The sequence below is a fragment of the Phodopus roborovskii genome, unplaced genomic scaffold (assembly GCF_943737965.1).
Source record: "Phodopus roborovskii unplaced genomic scaffold, PHOROB, whole genome shotgun sequence".
Classification (NCBI taxonomy): Eukaryota; Metazoa; Chordata; class Mammalia; order Rodentia; family Cricetidae; genus Phodopus; species Phodopus roborovskii.
In genome coordinates this window covers 1-21,321 of record NW_026125430.1, presented here as the reverse complement: position 1 = coordinate 21,321, position 21,321 = coordinate 1, and the positions used below count along the sequence as shown (strand labels likewise).

The 21,321-nt window shown below is 32.1% G+C and overlaps 1 protein-coding gene across 1 annotated transcript in view; it reads left to right on the top strand.

The window, feature by feature from the left end:
- LOC127215308 (glutamate receptor ionotropic, kainate 2-like) overlaps positions 1–20,621 on the top strand; it is a 120,579-nt gene extending 99,958 nt beyond the window's left edge. Inside the window, exon 5 of the mRNA XM_051175679.1 lies at positions 20,537–20,621. Coding sequence (XP_051031636.1) covers positions 20,537–20,621 — 85 coding nt within the window. The remainder of the gene's footprint in view (positions 1–20,536) is intronic.
- Positions 20,622–21,321: the final 700 nt, after the last annotated feature.

The following is a 21,321-nucleotide window of genomic DNA, read 5'->3' as shown; positions in this document are numbered from 1 at the left end:
GTTTGCTGTTAAGCTGTGTAAAGAAAGTCTTGAGAGAAAAGAAGTGTGTGAATAGTATGCAAACAATGACTACACTGACAACCACAGAGACAATCACTCATTTCCCTATTTTAATCAATTATGCACCATACCCTATTACCCACCCAGGCACAAAGTTATTTTTTTTTTTCTTTTTCAAGTTCTGATCTGCTGTTACAGAAAGAAAGTTTTTTTTTTTTTAAAGAAATTGCAGTTAGAAAACTCACATAAAATACATTAAAAAGGGAATTGCATTATTTTCCTTGCAGTGTTAAAGCCAACTTCTGATTTACCCAAAACTTAAAAAAATTCCACTATCAATTTAAGTATTCAAACAATACCCTTTTTTTCCACATTACCCATATACACTTATACAAAACAGATACTTTCTTAAAATAATTTAGTAGCTACATGTGAAAATTTAACATTTTTTACTAGCCTTACAAGTAAGAAATGTTAAAGTATATTTTCAGAATGCTCAGTATCTAGACAGAGATATCAGTAAAACACGGTGCCTTATTTGCATGTGCTATGAATTTCCTAGCATTGTCCTCTTTAAAATGGTGGGTTTTATATGGTAAAAGAATAGCAAGTCTTTGTCAAATTCTAATGAGAATCAAATTCATTTCATGTTGTTCTTATCCCCAATAATTTATGCATATGAGTGAAATTTCATCAATATGAAATGAAAACAAAAAATAGTGATTTATGACTTTATTTCTTCATGTTAAATGAAATAATGCACTCTCTCTCCAAATTATTAATGAGTAGGAGATACAGCATCATCAGCCAGTACTTCATTCATTAGAGCATGCCACAGCACCTTAGTTGCTATAATTTTTTACATTCCCATTACATAATTACATCATTCAAATTAAATTGTTTTCATATCAATCCTGTTGAGAATGTGTATATGAAAGTACATAATTGAACTTTTTTATATTTTTTATGATAAAACTTGCTAATGAACTAATTTTATGTTCCTCATTTTAAAACTAGAATGAATATATTTAACTTAAGGTACATGAATCCAAACTTTTAATTTGCATAAAGCAAAAGCATATATATTTTTTCAACCTTGATATTACAGGTTAATTTTTTGTTAGTTTTAGGGAAAGACACATAACCTTAAATTAATTATTGAAACAAGTTTTATTCCTTTTGTCCTGATTTCTTTCTACTCCAAAGTGATAAAAATGATTTAAAGCAGATATCCTACTAATTAATGCATTTAATATTTGAAGCAAAGGTGAAATGGTAGGTTTTCAATGTTACTGGCATGATAAACATTATAAATAGTTGGGCTACAACTGTCATCTAAGTTGGTTCAGAATATGCACCTGAATATTATTTTAACCTAATAAAATTAGGTAAGTGTTTCTTAGCTTCCCTTACTATCATTGGTGTGTAAATTGGGGGTTGTGGGTACCTTGCATCAATATAAGCTTATTCAATTGCTACACTGAGATATGATTTGGAAACAACAAATAAAAGCTGACTTTTTGTTTATGAATGGATATACATATATAAAATTAGGGCTTGAAATCATTTGATTAGAAAGATTTGAAAGCTATGTTTCAATTGCTTGTGGAGAATTTGAAAATATTCATATTGATAATTCTTATATTGGATATTGAAGATAAAAATAAAATAGTTGATTTCCAAACATACTTCAGTTGTCTTAAGAATTATGTGGTATGCACATAGTAAGTACATATATTAAACACATTTTGTTGATACAATACAGTATATTTCAGGACATTTCTGACTCAGGTCGAAAAGCAAAAAGCCCATAAATGAAAAAAAAATTATGAAAGTTCTTATAAAAATAAATTTTATAGCTAAAATATTAGTAAGGAAACAAATGATATACATTGCATGTTTATGTTTGTTGATGAATAATATTTCCTGTAATCATAATAACAGCAGTTAAATCATTTTAAATACTTAAATGAAGCATTTATATCAGACATTTTCTCTCCCCTTTGAGTGCAGATTTTTTTTTTTTTTTTATAAAAAGATGTAGTGTTTTTCATGTTTCACTATTATACATCTCATGACTAGGTGTCTGTAAGCAGGCAGTCCTGAGTCTTTGAACACTAGACTTACTGAGTTATAAATCTTTAGTTTGTCTATTGCAGGTGAACCACTTGCCTCTGATCTATAAATATAAAAGGAACATTTTAAATAAAATATTCCTGATTTTTATTTAAAAGTAACAACTTTAACATTTAGTATGTTATTTTAAAAATAGGTAGCTAGATAATAAATAATTTGTTGAACAAATTTAGTTTTTACAATGCAGCATTGAAATTTGAGTCATTTTCCTGCTAATTCTCAATTTAAAGCCACTCTTACATGAATGTTGAGTTATTGGTAACCATATAATGGTGTACCATGGAAACCATTGTATAATTTCAAAAGTAGATTTTAGTTTTAAGAAGAAAATTAAGTTTTCTCTTATGTTGAATTCTGTCAAAAAATTTCATATCATCCAATTTATTCTTGTCTTAAATTTTTGAATATGTATATTATTACAATAAATATTTTTAATCCACAAATAAGACAATTTTAGGCAAGTTAAAGAAATAATATATTGTTATATATTATGACCAACTTTAAATATATTAAGATTCACTTTATTGTTGAAGTTAATTTTTTACAAATGTTATTTTTAAATAGGAGTCTAAGAAAGCCATATATTTCAATTATGATCATTATTTTATTATTCCTTTCTTATCCATAATTTAATTGTTTCCATCAATACATTACAAATTAGTAAATATTATCATTCCTATCATTTCATTAAGCTCTTTTAAACCATTTATAGATTCTAAATAATATGTTCTATGGCATATTATTATATTGTTTCTGCAAAGTAATCCTGGTACTTCAAACTCATAAATATTACTTGTTGGCATTAAAAGATACCAATTGATGTCAATGGTAAATACTGAAAAATGTATTTAATTGTTTTAGTTTTAAATTTTCATATTTTCTCAGTAATAATGTATGTGTTTTAAGAAATATGCAGATTATTTATAAACAATGAAGTAGTGTTTTTCTTTTGTATCACTAGCTAATTTTCATGGTTTAATATCCAGCTGCAGTCAACATCAAGGTAGCCCAAGATGTCTCCGGGATAAAGCATTTGGAAAGCTAAATGGAGCTGTCTCTGTAATTCAGGGTGAGGAGACTTCAGCGTGCCACTCAACTACATTTCCAGGGGAAGGGAAAGAACAAGTCACAGAGCGGATTGCAACTGTCCAGGCAGAAAATGCTAATGCATAGCTGTGCTGGACAGGTAAGAAGTAGATTTAGAAAATAATAGGGAAAGCTAGAACCTAAATAGCATTGCAGAGCAATTGAGTATTATCAAGTTATATGAGCATTTTTAAAATCAAATACCAATACATCCTATATCATGAGAATAATTTGATATCTAAAGAAGTAGCAAAGTGTTTTCTAAAGATAAATGTATGTAAAAACATCTGTGAAGAGAAGAAAATGTGTCAGAAATAATTCTGTTACTTGATAATTTTATTGTTATTAATCACTGTGGATGTTGATAGTTTACTATTGTTGAGCTCTTTTCACTGATATAGAAGTATTTCCTTACTGAACAATTTTAAATCATGACATTCTCTCCTAGTTATATTATTAATAATTTATTCTAATAGCGATATTTTTCTATAGTAGTAACCTTCTCCAAAAACTGATAATTACTCCCTGAAAGGCTAGTGATAGGTTCAGAACCTGTTTCAATAAAAATACTTTCATCTGTTTTTAATAGGAAACCTGAACATATAGTTATTTAAATATATGTTTTGTGTGTGTGGTTGAACGAATACATGCACATATGCATGAGTGTGCATGCATGTATATGTGTGTTTTGATTGCTATGAATAAGGAAAGATTAAAGAACTAATTTTAAGGTTTCTGGGATGTGTAACTAGCAGCAATGTCCTTATAGTTAGGATTTTAGCTTTCTAAAATATCAGTTATCATCTACATGCCACTCCTAAAAAGGGAATAAAAAAGCAAAAGCCATAGAAGACAGAATGGATCATTAGAAATGGGTTACAGAGTGTTGTACCCCACCATATGCTTAATAGATTCAAATTAGTGTCCTCTGGACTCTTCCATGGAGCCATGTCTCTAGCCCAAGCTATTAGTTTTTAAACTTGGAGAAATGCTTCCTTTATTTATGCCATTGCATGTGAAATTTTTAACATCTAGAATTATCTAGGGCATATAATAACGCCAAGATTTTTGGCTATGTCAGAAAACTGATAATCCCATAGGGGTTTATTTTTGGCAGTGTCTGCCACAGGGTTTTACTGAACAGCAAAGTAATTTTCATACAGTTGCCCAGTCTTTTCTTGAATTCATTTGTAGAACAGTCTGTCCTCAAACCTACAGTAATAGTCCTGCCTCAGTCTCAGATTGCTAGTATTACAGCATAAATAAAAGGGATATATTCTTAGATGAGAATTTATCACGTTTGTTTCCAGTAAGTATAGTACAATATCTTAAATGATGCTATAAAATTACTCATTGTAAGTATTTAATATGGTAAATTCTCAGCAGTATTTTCCCAACTTTACTTAAGCCATGAAAAAAATTGTTAAGCATAGTAAGTCCCTAGTTATTAAAATATTATGACATATAATAACACACCTTAAATAAAAATGCAAAATTAATTAAAAATATACTAGGATACCTTATTACAAACAGAAGATACTAAATAATTTCTCCTCTGGGAAGAACTCTGTGGCCAATTAAGATCAGACAGTGTAAGTGTTCATTCTCTTGAGATTAACTATTGACAACTTAATGTAGTACAATTTAGAAATCAGTTAATATAATCAAACTTATACTGACCCTTCCATCCTGGAATGTTTTTTCATCAATCTAAACTTTTCCTAAAAAGTCAAGAAGATTGCACATATAACAAATAAAATGACTAGATTTACAGAGAGCTGATGAGAGTGCTAAGTTCAATTCTAAAAAAAAAAAAAAAAAAATGGGAAAAATGAATGTCAGCAAATAGACAAAATATTAATGGGCATAAGTCATTAACATAATGTTCAAACAAATAGTCGAAATATAACTGTGTTGTTTAATAATACAAAGAATTAAACTTTGTGAAACCTTTCAAGCATAAAGTCTAACTCAGTATAATGACAGGCATTGTCTGTAAATGAGATCTAAATGCAATGTGACATTTAGGAAAACTAAATTACATGTCAAAAACAAGACATTTATCAGTTCAAAAACACAGTCTCTTCTGGGGTACTAGACTCTTGACAAATTAGAATGATAAATATATATTTATATAAATATATGAAAACAAATTATAATAAATCTACCATTGCAACTCAAGTCATGTGGTCAAAGAATTGAAGAAAGACTAATGACAACATGACACCCAAAACTAGATTTAGGCATCAGCAGACTAGACATTTGCAGAGAGAAGTAAGGTTAAAGCTTAAAGTCTCTCACTATAGGAAGGACTCAACATTCCTGGCTATCATGTGGTCCCTCCATTTCAGACTATTAAAATGATACAATGTGATAGTCAGAACCATTGAGTTTCTCGCTCCGAGGGGACCATTATGAAGCATGGTTTCTGAGTATCTCTGTCATTATCATGCTACCCATATTTTGGTCAATTGTCTAGCACCTCATTTTTTGATAAACCCTGCTATTTGTTGTGGATCTGTTTAGAAATCTGACAGTTTCAAATTTTATATTGTCTCATGTTGGCCTGTTACTAGCATTTCTTATTGGCTAGCTCTGTCTTAAATATTAACCCATTTCTATTAATATAAGTACTACCACGTGGCCTTATCTTACCAGAGAGGGGCTGGTGTACTATCCTTTAGGGCCTTCTTCTTGGATCTCCTTCCTACTCCTTCCAGAATCCTCCATGTCTCCTATTCCTGCCTATCTTGCTTTATTATGGGCCAATAGTGCTTTATTCATTAACCAATAAGAGGAACATATTTACAGAATGACATCTCCCATCAGTCTTACATTGTCTAGAAAAAAAACATAGAAAAATATCCTACATTGAATAAGTATGTTATGTGATGTTATATGCACTTTTACAGACCAGTTGATAAAATGTGCTATTTATTATCTTTTGCAGAGCCTTTTAGTCCTTGTCTAAATGATTGTTAATAAAATAAAACTGTTCCTTTAATTTACCCATTGCTAGATAAAATTATGATTAATAACAATGTCATTGTTACATAAATATTAAGTTAATTCAAATTTTCAGGGAATTACAAGTCCATGTTACCAGCAGAAAATAAAGAAAAACATTAATAAGATTAAGGAGAACTAATAATTTTTAACACATAATATTTATCAATTTATTGAGTTTTAGTGTGGATAATTGACAGAGTGTAGTCTTCATAGTGTAATTATGTACCATTCATATAAAAGTAGTTCTCTGAAAGAAACAATAAACAATAAAAGACATTGTGGACTGCAGGTATAAACGAGGAAGCAAGGAGAAAACTCTGAGTTACGAAGACTGTCTCTCTGCATGTATGTGACTGTTGAGTAGCCTGACCTGTTTGTGGGGGATTCTAAACAATTAGCATGGTCTGTCCATTTAATTTACTCTTAGGAACCTATTCCTCATTCTTGCTTGCCTTGCCCAGCCTGAATACAGAGGGGGGAGCTTGGTCTTAGGGCAGCTTGGTTTGCCATACCTTGATATGCTCTTAAGAAGCCTACTCTTTTATGAGCAAATCAGATGAGGGGTGGATTACGAAGGGGCTAAGGTAGTAAAAAGGGAGGGGAGTGGGAAGAGAGACTGTGTTTGCAATGTAAAGTAAATTTATTACATTAAAAGAATGTTAAACACAAATATACAAGCTTTGTAATTTTTTAAATACTGATTTTATTTTTGTAACTGACTGTATACACATGAAACTGAGAAAAAGTTTCTGCTGCACTTATCTTGTCAGGGCAGAACAGCCAGGCATAAAGCTCTCACTTGACACAGAAATAGGAGTTACTTAAAGTTGTGAAAAAGTTCACAAGTAAAAAAGGCCTAGTAATCACCTTGTTAAGTAATTACCATGAACTATACAATGTATAAGAAAAGCCTTTTATTAGAATCCAGGTGAATGGACTGCTACTACAATGGAAGCAAATTCTATGGTAAATGTTTTTGTAAACTCTAGTGAAGTATCATTAACTTATGGACCAACTCCATATAGATACAATTGGTAATGTAATATTTAGAAATTTCCATAAAGACGTGTGGTGAAAAATAATTTGGATTCTTTTTAAATATACTAAGAGATTTGTGTGTGGAAGATTTTTGTATATTAAAAGCAGAAGATAGGGGGTGATATTATATGTAAGATCTTTTGTAATCCAGGAAACAAATATGCTGGAACATGTTGAAAATAGTCTAGATTTTTTATGAAATAGGTAGCTAACCCTATTACAAAAGTACTTTGAGAAATTAAAGACTGATAATTTAGAGATAAATAGCCACAAATGGCCTTTTTCCCCTAATTTCATGATCACGAGCCATGTCTCCCTGGCTGAGATGAAGCAAAGCCTTTTAACATGAATGGAAAACTAAAGAAAAATGCTCTTGTGAAAATATATAAAGTATCTCCGTTGACCTTTTGAAAGAAAAATAAAGCTAATGTGTTCACATGTGCGTACATGTGATCGTGTAGAGAAAATAACAGCATGATTATGTGGACACAGACTTTATACACATATAATAGAAAGCATTAATGGCAATGCACATGCATTTTCATTAAAAAGAAAAATCTATTATTAGTTGCAAGAAATAATAATAAAATATTCACAATCAAATAAACCTAATATAAAGAACTATTGAAAATCATATCGACTACAATGGGAAATTTCTACAAATTGAAATCTCATAAACACATAAATTTTAAAATTATGTACTGAATAATTCTCAAAGTACATGACCTAAAACATTTTAATATATTAATGTAAAATCTGGGTATTTAAAAAATCACTTAAACAATTGCCTCTATTATTTTCATGGATTAAACATACTTATGTAGATATCACAGTGTTTTTTTCTATATTAGAAAATACACGGCATAATTATATCCTAATGTATAAATATGCTGCATATGCTAATTTCCCCCTAATTTCTACCCCAAATGCTTTCTTTCAAGTATGTATGTAAATAAATAGTGTCAGAACAATTTTAAAATGTTTGCATAACATAAAAATTTATAATGTGTTTGTCATGTTAATTAAATAATTAAGAAGTATATCTACTTAATAAATGCATGCAAAGTATTATAAAATACCAAATTTAATATTTTTAGAGAAGTCGACAAAGAGAGACAGACAGGCATAAACAGAAACACACAGAGAGACAGAGACAAAGAGCTGCAGGTCCATAGAGAAGATACTGTGATCCATTCTGTCCAGACAATTATCAGTTGCCGTTTTGTTTAGGCATCAAGTTTAATTGTATAGGCACTTAGAAGGACACTGAACTGGAAATGCCAGGCATAGGTAACCTTCTGCTGTGTTATCAGAGACAGAGCAGAATTCTATATGTTTTCAGAACAGGAAAAATACAATGCACCTTTTATGCAGCCTCTTTAGCTCCCAGTACTTAACATTCCTGAGTGTGAAAAGGATTCCCAGTCAGTCCCACATTCCTGTGAGCCTGCAGTGTTTAAGTGCCCTGCTTCCCTTCATGCTCAGAGATTGTGTTATCAACAATGATTACCAGTGGAGGGAGAGCTGTGCCTGAAAGAGCAGAATAATGGTTTAGACTCTCCTCTCTCTATGCACAGTTGAAAGCTGTGCTTTCATTCAAGGCCAAGATTCTGCTAATGGGTGGGTATTACTGTCTACACTGTAGTCTCCTGAAGAGATTTGTTGTTTCTTAGTTCTTCTGCACCACTGTGGCTCCTTTCAGAAATATTTGTTTTTTTTTTTTTCTGTGCTGTAGGAAAGTATTTTTTGTGGTTCCCGGAGTTATGTTTTGCTCTTTGCCAATGAGTCCAATATCAAGTACTTGCCTAAGGTTAATGTTTTCCCCGTTTGTAAATAAAATACATCTTATGAGGGAAATTCCAACTGATTTCACCAGTCACTTCATCATATTGGTAGTATAGTCATCTGTGTATAGTTTAGGGAAAGTTTTAACTGGATACAAAAGAAAAAATGGTCTGATTCTCAAGATATTTAATTATGTCTGAATTTAAGATAATAACAACAACAGAAATACACAGATAGGCAAATAATCAGATAATCAGTGTTCAAGATAAATACTGTTTTTCAAAGTTTCAATAATACCAATTTTTCCACGTGTTAGAAAAATCAAAAAGAGAACTGATAATAAATTCTACATTTCCTTTCCATATACATACCTAAGAGAATGCATGTATCATTAAGTGGCAAACATAATTGTAATTATTCTCTGAGATTTCAAACCCTACTCTTGCCACATCCTCCTAGAGTAACACTGAACAAAGTGTTATAGAATTTTATTTTTCAGTATGTAAAGACTAAATGAAGTAGCACTATTTACCAATCACTTACTTATTATCAGTATTTATCTAATGTCGTAAGAATTACAAATCATAGTTGTATGCACACTTCCTTCCTTTAATGGGTCCATTATACAAATAGATAAATTAGTCATGAACAGATAAAGAAATGCTATTGAATATACAATAATGGAAAGAGCATTTCCAATGGTGGAGTCTGAAATAAACATAGCATATTTTTTTTCCACTTGAAGTGCTAATCATCCAACAGATAGATCATTGTTAAAGTATAAACAACATATTAATTGATTGGCTGTAATAGAAAAACATTTCTGTTGGGAGGGAGGAAGAATCAACAGAAGTTTGGAGGTGTTAGCATGTTTGTCATGTGAACAGATTAATATGAATGTAAATTATTGAGTTATTTGTTGATTTGTTTGGAGAATTCATAGAATCAATAATCACAACCATGATAGCTTTTGCAGCCTTGAAATTTATGGAAAAGGTTAGAATAGATAGAAGGTAAAAGTGATTTTCTGAATTTTTAATTAAATAGTGAAAGAAAAATAAGAGTATGGGAATATTTTCCTAATACCCATATGTAATGCAGACTCAAAAGGAATTTGTTTAGAAGATGTCCAAGGCACAAAATATAATTATAGGCAAACGTTTTTATGAAATTGAGATTAAAAAGTAAACAAACAAACAAACAAAGACCCCAAGTCACTCTGAAGAATTAATTTGGGAAAGTTTGGTGACTGAGTACACGATAATGAAAAAGATGAAGGTGACTGAGAATTCTCACTTGAGTTGCACTCGAAGATGTTTTGATTAACTGTGGAACTGATTTCTTACAAAGACAACCATTGTTTATTTTAGAAATAATAATAAGCTTGTTATGAGAAGCCTGGGTATGAAGTCTGGAAGGTCATTAAAATTGAGATATCTCACAGCAAGATAGAAATTAAGAAAACACACACACACACACACACACACACACACAAAAACTAAAGTATGGGTTATTTTTAACATTATGTTCTATTTAATCTCAAACTAATAAACATCTTTATTGGAGAAGAACAAAAGGGCCAGCTACATATTGCCATGAATTATAATGACTGCATGAAAATTTGAGAGTACTTACAATATGGAAGTTGATTTCTAAATGGGTATTAAGTCACCTGTCTTGTGTCAGGAATTTTAAATACAGAGCTAACATGTTATAATAGTTTCTATTTGTTCTTTTAAAAGTTATCATGAGGGTATAAATGACAGTTAATTTTTATGCATTGAGGTCTATTTTGTTGAACAAAACAGATACGTTAAATTGTTTATTTAATGGAAAATTATCTACTTTATAAATTGGTGTTTTATTACTTCCTAGATTATATAGTGTTTCTTATTTTTTCTGTCACTCTTAATTGTAATCTAACTTCATCAACTTCAACATCGTCATATCATTTTTTACATGTTGAAACCTTCTGCATCTTAGTATAGAAAACATAGGAATCCTTAACTAATATCCTGCTCATTAATGATTTGGAAAGCTCTTGCAGTACTTTGCAGCTAGAGAATTATTTTTCTCAGAAACTCTTCCTTTCAGTGCAGGGAATTGAACCGAAGGGCATGCACATGCTGATTAAGTTACCCACTACAGAGTTGTACCCTAAAAAAACAAAATAATTCTTAAATAGTCTTAGGCATGGGCAAGTTAAAAAATCTACATAGGACTGTATATCATATTCAGTTGCACAGACATTTAAACCATACAAATCTAATTCATGATACAATTGAATGTATTTGAAGTATTTTTTTTACATAATAAGAATGTTGGATGCATGACTGTAACTGATCTCAAATACTGGCCACCCTTATTTCTGAAAATTAAATTATTTAAGAACATGTAAATTATTTAAACTATTAACTAAGAGTTGGATACAATGTAAATTTTATGGCTAGTAAGTTTCAGAAATAAGAAAATCAATAAAAATAAGAAACTATGAAAGTAAACAAAAACATATATATAAAAAAACACTTACCACATATAACCAGATTATATCCATGAAGCAATTTCTCAGTACCCATTTCATGTGGTAGTGTAGCAGTTTGTTTAAAGGGAGCAAACACTATTCTAGGGCATTGTGTCTATTTCTTTAATGCTGTAGCAAGTTAAGAAAAGTTAACTGTATAGATTCAACTAGAGAAAGGCATAGGAATTTTGCAGAGACTCATGTAATAGTGTTTGTGGTATATGTACCAGCAGCTCATGTGACTTTTCTGGGGCTTGTAAACCAGCAATTTTGACAGACATGTGTTTGATATAGTGTTTTATCCAGAACTGTTTGACATTATGATGGATAATTTGCCATAGTAGAAGCAATTAATATTAATTCCTATATTCATTTTGTGAAAGTTACTTATAAAAAGCTTTTGCAAATCAATAGCGTACCTTAAAAGTTATTTTTAGTCTAATGATATGCTAATTCCTTTAATATGCTGTATTTCCTCCCTGAGGATAACGGCCTAACATTTAAGACTTTACCAATCCTTAATAGGTTCAAAAAGAAGACTTGTATTGAGCATATAAAGAATACTCTATCTCATGAGATAGAAAAATATGAAAATATTGAGAACAAAATACTACTAAAACAATTTTTGAGTTCAGATTAAAGTTAATATCCCCTAAAGAACTCATGACAGGGAGCTAGCCCAGTGGACAAAGGAAAGGCAGTCTCTGCCAAACTTGAGTTTTATCCCTGGATGTAGCATCATAGCGTGAAGGAAATCAATTCCATATATTTCCCTCTGACTTCTTTACACATGATGTGGCACACTTGTGTCCATGTACACGCACACACACAGACACACACACATACACACACATACATACACATAATAAATGAAAAAATTTGAAAGTTAAATATTTCATAATTACTTAATTTTAAAATTTGAACATGTACATTACTATGTCACTAAGTAGTAAATTAAAAAAAAAACATTTTTTTTAAGAATAATTTTTCAAAGAAATTGGAAGTCACCTAATGTGCTTACTATTTAAATAGTCTTTTTACTATTTTGAGTTTTTGTGTGTTCTAATGACATCTTAGATGTCATTAAAATTTTCAATTAGTAGATTATTTGGCATCCACTAAATGCAGGATGCAAATGCACTAAAAAGTTGCCTTCTATTCTAAGTGAAAATGGAAAAGGTTCTGACTTTGAGGATGGTTGGAAAATTAGAAAAAAATATTTCTCTGTTAATGGAAATTTAACTTGACCATAAGAATTTGCTTTTGATTTTCTCTGGGGGTAATGATAAAGAACTTTCATGCCATCTGAGATGGATTCTTGTTGAACTACCTAGCTCCAGACTTCTGTGGATTTTGGGAACAAGAATCTATTAACACTCCTTTATACTAATGATATTAGCAGTATTATATTTTGTGTACCAATTCAAGATGAGCTAACACAACTCAGTGGCTTATACTTGGCATGGATGACACAACATAAAGTCATAATCATTTCTCACCTTTTGGATCTCATTATTTAAATTTAGTTGGTCTGGAGGGAGTCATCCTAATTTAATACGCCTCATGTTAAAACTATGATTATAGTGGAAGGCATGCTCTCTATTCAGTGGGTAGAATAACTCTCATTTTATATCTGAGCCTTCCAGGGAGATCATTAAACCAGCATTGTCTGAACAGGATGAATCAAAGGCATGATCAGATTTTTCTATGCCTTGGGAAGCCATTTTCCTTCTTTCCTGTATTTCAATCTGATTTTCTGTCCACTGGGACACTTCACATGTACTGGAGCTTAATGGAAGCTTGCTTCCCTGTAAGTGGAGCTGCTCTTGTGCTTCTCAGCCCACCAGGGTTTCTGTAGAGAAATGGTACTTTATTTGTGGCTGCATGCCCAGGTAGAACTTCTATGAAATTTTCTCCTCTGCTTTGCCTCTTAAGTAAATGCTAAGCTATAAACCCATTGGGGTACATGATGGTCTTGTTGGCACAAACATGGCTGATCCATCTGTCTTGGAAAAGGACATGGCTTAACTGACTAGCAGTGACCTTTAAAAATTAATAAACAATAAACAAGAGTGCAGCTGAAGACATGGCATCTAGTCACCATAAGCATCTGTCATAGTGTATAAGGACTTAAAAAGACAAAAGTGTAGATCAATAGTAAAGTCATCTGACTATTTAAAAATATTCTAGCATGAGTGTTCTTTTTGTGATTCACCACTATGCCAAGTCCATTACAAACATAGTTCAATGTGTATGGACATTTACTACAGTTTTCTTCCCTAAAATATAATTTTTATTACGTCAAATATAACAATAATGGATGTTACAGTGTTTAATTAGTCTTATTTTATTTCAAGAAATTTTTGAGATGTTGTTTAATAATTAAATCACTAGCCAATGATTATCATCATCAAAAATAATATTGTATACACAAGCCATTGAAAAGGAATAGAAATTTTAAATATCAGATTTGGAGAATTTTTCTTTTGAACTTAGTGCAAGACCAGTTGTTCTCAAATCCTCAGTTTTATTATATGATAATAAATGAAAAACATAATCATAGTAGTTAGCAGAGTAAAGCTGATAAAAAGCAAACAAACAAAAACAAAACAAAACAAACAAACAACTCAGAGTGGCATAGCGGACCACAATTAAAATTTCAAGATTTGCATTAGTTTATGTGATATCATAATTCAATTTAAGGTTTTATTTGTTATTTGATAATAATGATGAAGTAACTACTGATATGAATTCAAAATTATAAAACAGCGTACTCATTTCAGCTTAAAGATACTATACAGGAAAGACATTTAAATGTCTGGAACTTTCTCAGCTATCAGGCTCATGCACCCTCATCTGATAGCTGGGAAACCAGCATAGGACTGACCCTGAACTTGGGTGTTAGTTAGGAGGACTGGGCAATCTATGGGGCCTCCAGTAATTGATCAGTATTTATCCCTAGTATATGAATGGACTTTGATAGCCCATCCTAAATAGAGGGATACTTTTTCGGCCTGGACACATGGGGGCTGGCCTAGGCCCTGCCCCAAATGATAATGACAGACTTTGAAGATTCCCCCTAGAAGTCCCCCCACAGGGGGAATAGAATAGAGATGGGCTGGGGTTTGGTGGGGTGATAGGAGAGGATGGGAGGGTGGGGAAACGGGATTGACATGTAAAATAACTTTGTTTCAAATTTAAATTTTAAAAAAAGAAAAAAATAAATGTGTGGGAAATAAGAAACTGAGTACAAATTGATATGTAATATTATAAGCAATTTACTCTCCATTAATTGTAATATAATTTCCTTTTTAGTATAATAAAGTTCATAAGTTTATGTTTAATTCAAAGTTTGAGAAAAATGACAAAAATAACTCAGTGGATAGTAGAAATTGGTTGATTTTAAAAGGAATTAGTTGAATGAGTCATAATAAAATATTCAACATATGCAACATAAGAAACAAGAGAAATCACACCTTTATAAAGAAATCCCTCATTTGAGAATAAGATCAAAGTTCAAGGAAAGCTGATGGAATCCTTCATAGAAGCAGTTCACAAAACACGAACATGACTCCAGCTTGTATATTAGAGGGAAATGATCAAGAAAATATGGGAATAAACTTTGTATTAAGAATGCAGAAAATGGTGTGTTTGTTTAAAATGGAAGAAATTAGGGAGAGAACATAATGTTCTTTTAAATCACTGTGTTTTTTTTAAACACTTTCAGTATGAAGTTGGTAACTATCTAGACAGTAATTTATATAATTAAATAGAGTACACACAGAGATCCTATGGCTTTAAGTTGAGAGTTTTGAAATCCCTAGCATAGTGTTTATCATTGGGGGTTCTGAGAGCTGTAGACCAGCCATCAGCAATAGGAAGAAGGGTAAGAAGAAAGAAGCATCCAGTAATTAAAAGACGTGACAGTACTAATAATAACTCTGTCATAAGTTGGAAATAGTCAAAAGTGGGCTTGAGGATCAACATGTCCATTAAGATTTCACAGAAACAGATGCTTAGGGTTGAGGAGAAAATAATGCATAAACAGGTCAGTACACAGGGTGAGACATTCGGCTAGACATGAATAAAAACTAAAGTAGGAGGGAACACTAAAGACTGAAAGTATTTTAAATACTATGTTTAAGAACTTGTTTTAGAAATTTTACACACACAAAGCTAAATCAGACACTGCACAGAACGCATTAGTTTGCAATGTAATAGCAAAAGGAGAGTGCATTGATTTATATTGGAAGATTTAAATAATGTTAAATATGGCCTGATATTATTAGTTCCACAGATAAGGAAAAGAGAAAACATTAGCTGTTTGTAAGCTTCTCTAACAGATATAGCTGGAACAGAGTATCTGAAGGGATGCTAATGCTTTTTCATTCAGTGAAAGGTTGACAAGAGGCCCCGTTATTCTCACCATGCAACGTGTAATACTTTCCTGCTCATCACCTTTTGTAATGCAAGGAAGAAGAGACAGTTCATGACAACAGTTCTTAAGTGAAATATTAAGATATAGTCTGACTATATTCCAAACTCTAGCAAGTTGCATAGAAAGGAAGGTAGTCAATAGAGTTTCAGTTAGGTGAATTGTTGAAAAATATTCTTAGGGGTGGGAAATGGAAAATTAGACTGAGCCACCATTTTCTATCATCATAATCTCTCAAGGAAGATAATCAGAAGAGCTATATATCTAGACAGTGCTATGAGGAATTTCAGGATAAATGTCATGAGAGAAAAGGAATTGATTAGAGTAAGTAGATGGATTTTATTTTGTGAATAAAGTTTTTATTTTTAAGGATTCAGTAGCCCAACATGCAGGAGAACACAGTTTGCAAGACAAAATAGAGTTAATTCTTTTTCTTCTTATTTTGAATATCAATTCCAGTTCCCCTCTCTCTTCAAACCTCCCATGCCCACCCACCCTCCTCTGTCCCATCCACCATCCAGATTTTGAGAGATCATCAAAATCTATCAAGTCATTTGGGGTAGGGCCTAGGCACGCCCTCGTGTCTCTAGGCTAAGGGAGTATCCCTCATTGGGAAATATGCTCAAAAATCATTTTGTGCACTAGGGATACAAACTGGTTCCATTGTCAGAAGTACCATAGACTTCTCAGGCCTCCTAGCTGATACCCACATTCAGCGCGTCTGTTTCGGTCCTATGCTGGTTTCCCAGCAATCAGTCTGGGGTATATGAGCTCCCCCTTGTTTAGGTCAGCAGATTCTGTGGGTTTCTGTAGCCTTGTCTTGATCCCTTTACTCATCACTCCTATCTGCAACTGGATTCCAGGGAGTTCAGTTCAGTGTTTAGTTGTGGGTGTCTGCTTCTGTTTCATCAGCTACTAGATGAAGGTTCTAGGATGGCATATAAGTTAGTTATCAATCCCATTATCAGGGAAGACTTTAGGGTAGCCTCACCACTATTGCTCAGATTGTTAGCTGGGGTCATTATTTTATATCTCTGGACATTTCCCCTAGTGCCAGGTTTTCTCTTCAAGCCTATAATGGGTCCCTCTATTATGGCGTCTCTTTCTTGCTCTCCTCTATTCTTCTCTTGAGTCATTTTTCCTTCTCCCCTTCATGTTCTCCTCACCTCTTCTCCCCTCTCTCTTTCTCCTAACTCCCTCTCCACTCACTGGACCCCCTCCCAATTTGCTCAGGAGATGTTGTCTTTTTCCCCTTCTTTGGGGGACCATGTGTGTCTCTTTTGGGGTCCTCATGGTTCCTAGTTTCTCTGGTGTTGTGCATTCTGTTATGCTATTTTAGAACAAAGTATAACAGCCTTGAATTATATGCCTAGAGATGATTTTTTTCTTTTAATGAAGACTTTGGGCATGATTGAAGACTTTACTTATACATAGCTGTGATAGCACAGGAATTATTCTGCACTAAAACTTTTCAAGGAGAGTAGAGAGAAGAAAACATTTCAGATAATCATATCTCCTTATAAACCTATTGCTGAACACTATGGTAGCCCTTAACTACCATAGTATACTATAATGTCAGTCAAGAAGAGCAGATGGAGATCCCCTTGTGTGGTAATGTGAATTGACAAATGCTTGTAGGTTATGTTTTAGTAGTAATAGAAGGTAAAGAAAAAAACAATGACTCAAAGCCTGTTGAGACTCAGTGAGCAAAGTGTTACTAAGCTGCTGTTCACTTAAAGATGGCATGAAGATGGAGTGAATAATCAAGTGGAAGGTTGAGTTGGACCATTGCAATTTTAATCTTGGATATATGAGTACTGTCAAGCACAATACTGAATTGTGTGAAAAACCCACTTTATATCAAATATGAAGCAGGAATAATTAAGGAACTAAATCTACGTGTAAAAATATACATTTGTAGGCAAGTCATGCTTTGAATATTTGTCTGACAGAATTTGGGAAGGAACTACAGATGCTAATATGAGCAAAATCTGTTATAAATGCAGAGGGTGGATATAACTGGAAGACAGAAAAATATACAATAAACAGAATTAGAGCTACTGACAAATGTGAAAGGGACAAAGTAGACATAGAAATCAGTGGAGTCTGTGAGGGGCAAATGACACTTGGAAGAATATGTGGGAAAGAAACAATGTGAGCTTATATAGTCACTGCTGGATGATCATGTTTGCAGACACAGGAAAGATCTTGGTATGCATCTTTTGGGCATATAGTCCTTTTGTATTTCATTAAGCAGACAATAATCTCATGAAATGTGTGCAATTTTTACTTAAAGTGTCTGTATAACCTAAATTGATTACTTTCTTCAGTTTAAATTATGAGACTACTTCATCATGGAAAGGAGAGCTATCAGAGAAAAAAGCTGGGACCTTCCCTCCCTTCCCTCTCTCTTTTTCTTCTCTTCTCCCTTTTCTTTGATTCACTCCACACCTTCCTTCCTTCCTTCTTTCTTCCTTTTTCTTCCTTCAACATAACTTTTATAATTGGGAAAGGGAAAAAGGGTATCTTTGTGTTTATACTTTCACCTCCTCAAACCTTTCCACACCATCTCTTTTTACACAACTTATAACATCACTAGATTGTTTTTGTCAAGTTCATAGCTCCTAAATATCAAGAAATTAATTTTTCACACAGAGAATTTTATGATCTGTGCTTATGTTTCTAAGCTCTTCAATGAGTAGAGAATTAATCTAACTCTGCAAACCAGCTGTATGTTTATAGTTAATAGACTTTCAAGAATAGGAAAGGAATATTTTAATTTTCAACATTTCAATCTGTCAATTAAAAATACATCTCAGGGGTGAAATCATATTATTAAAAAATATTCATACAATGTTTATATTGTACCAAATCAATGAGCAATCCCTAAATACTACAACAATTCTAGTGTTCCATTTTTAATTCTGGAGAGTTAAGTCTTACTACTAATTTTATTTTAAGTAATAGAAATAGGGTATTTCTGGTTATAAGTTGTGGAGATGTGTCTCCTAGTTGCAGAACTTTTTATCCAAAAGATCACAATGCCATTCATATGAAAGGAGATTTTTAAATACTCTACAAGGGTTATATTTTGAAAGGAATAAAATGTATATAAAGATGATTGCCAATATTTGGCACGTAGAAATTATGTTCCAAATAGCACTGACATCTTCTTACTAGTCTAAAACAAATAAAAGGATTTAAATAACATCAATATCTACCAACGTAAGCCAGTTCTATTGTAGTGAAACACCCAGCAAATCACATCAGAATGTTTAATTACTATTCAATGAACCGTTCTGTTCAGTGTGTCAGTTCAACTTAGAAACCAAACAAAACACTTCTTTGTTTGTCAAGCAGAGGCCATTAAGACAAGCATGTTCTAAAACTGCATTTGAAGGATGAAATGCTTCATTTGATCTTTTGAATTTTAATGTCAGAAGTTCATTTGCGAAGAAAATTAGGTTCTCTAAAATGACAAATACAGTATTCTAAAAAACTTGGATTAAAAATGAGATTTATAAACTACTTTCCTGAAAGATGTATATACTAATTAATTTGTAAAAGAGTGGCTTAAAAATTTGAGATATTAGGGAAAATAATTTGTTAGCATAATAATTAAAATGCATTCAATTATGGGGATGGTGTTTTGGAGAGTCTCTAATTGATAACTGAATTTGGATTATAATTATCATAAATCACTTTATGTATATATATATGACAATATTTGAAAGTTAAATGTGAATCATTCTAGAATTATTAATAATACTTCAAAAATCAGCAGTACTTGGCCTAAAGTTACAAATGTGCTTTACTTCTAACACAATGATTCAAATGAACTACAAATTTGCAAACACATAATTAGAAAAATGCAGTGTCAAATTCATTTTTGTTCCTAAATATTCACTGACATCTTGTATACTGGGATGTGATCTGAAATCTACATGCATGCCAGGAACTAATGATAATGTTGGGAGTTTCTGGTTTGGTGTGGTCAAAGTTGAGTTCATTTCCCCACAAAGCTGTATACACAACATAATGTCCCTTACATACTTAAATATCCATTGCTTATTTCTATTATCTGTCAGCTTGGTGGTATCTATTATACTTAAACAACACTTTTTTATTATTCTCCTTTCACAATTATGTCATCTTTAAAAATGCCCATGTATTAACAGTCTTTGATTCTTTGATGATCTATAGGTTTTAAAAATATTATTTTTAAGACAGTCCTGCATATGTAGAAGCCTATATTAAAATGTTTAGTTGACTGATACACAAGATTTCTTCTTCTAAAGACAATACAATGAAGAATGCTACTTCTTACATTACTGTGGATATAAATTTAGTAAATGGATATTTGAAATTCATACTGTTGTCATACATATGAAATCTTGTGATAAAAATGCATTCTTTCTTGGTTTTGTTTAATCTTACCTATTTTTATTTCTTTTGCAGCAAGAATTTTGGATAGAATCGTCTCACTGCTATTTAAATATATTCTTTTTTTCTCTCAATTACCACAGGTTTAGTCCCTATGAGTGGTATAATCCACACCCTTGCAATCCTGACTCAGACGTGGTGGAAAACAATTTTACCTTTGCTAAATAGTTTCTGGTTTGGAGTTGAGGCTCTCATGCAGCAAGGTATACGATTCAGCCTGCTATTTCCCTTGGGCACCATGTCCCACTCTTTGCTGGGGTGACAGCTCCTGGCACAAGTCAAAGCTTGCATGGGTAGCCCCTGTGCATGTGTCCATAATCCAGCTTCTCCATCTATTTAATGCATTTAATGGCCTTCTCAAATCCCATTTCAGAGATTCTGAGAAAAGAGCTCTGCAAATCCACATAGAGTATAATCATATCTATATATTTATTAACCCACTACAGGTACATTACTCCATAGACAAGCAAGCTAACCCAATTCATTAGTAGGAAGCTGCACTAGAAAGAAATACTAAAATTACATCTCCTTGAGGCAAGAATCCATTCTACAATACCTGTTTCTTGTCTCAATTTGATGTAAAATATTCTCCTCTTTCCTTATTAATTCTTGATTAGATGCATCTGTATTGCATGATTACTAAATTGCATATAAATTTGTAAATTTAAATATTAATCCATTTCTGTTTCTTTATAAAATGTTAGTTATACTTGATAACTTATAAGAGAATATAAAATACTGCATGCCTAGGAGTGAATGCAAATATGTATTTATTAAACTATTTAAAATTCATAATATGAAGGTTAAATGGAAATTCCATAATTTACAAAAATTATAGCATACATGTAACAATATATCTGTATGGTTG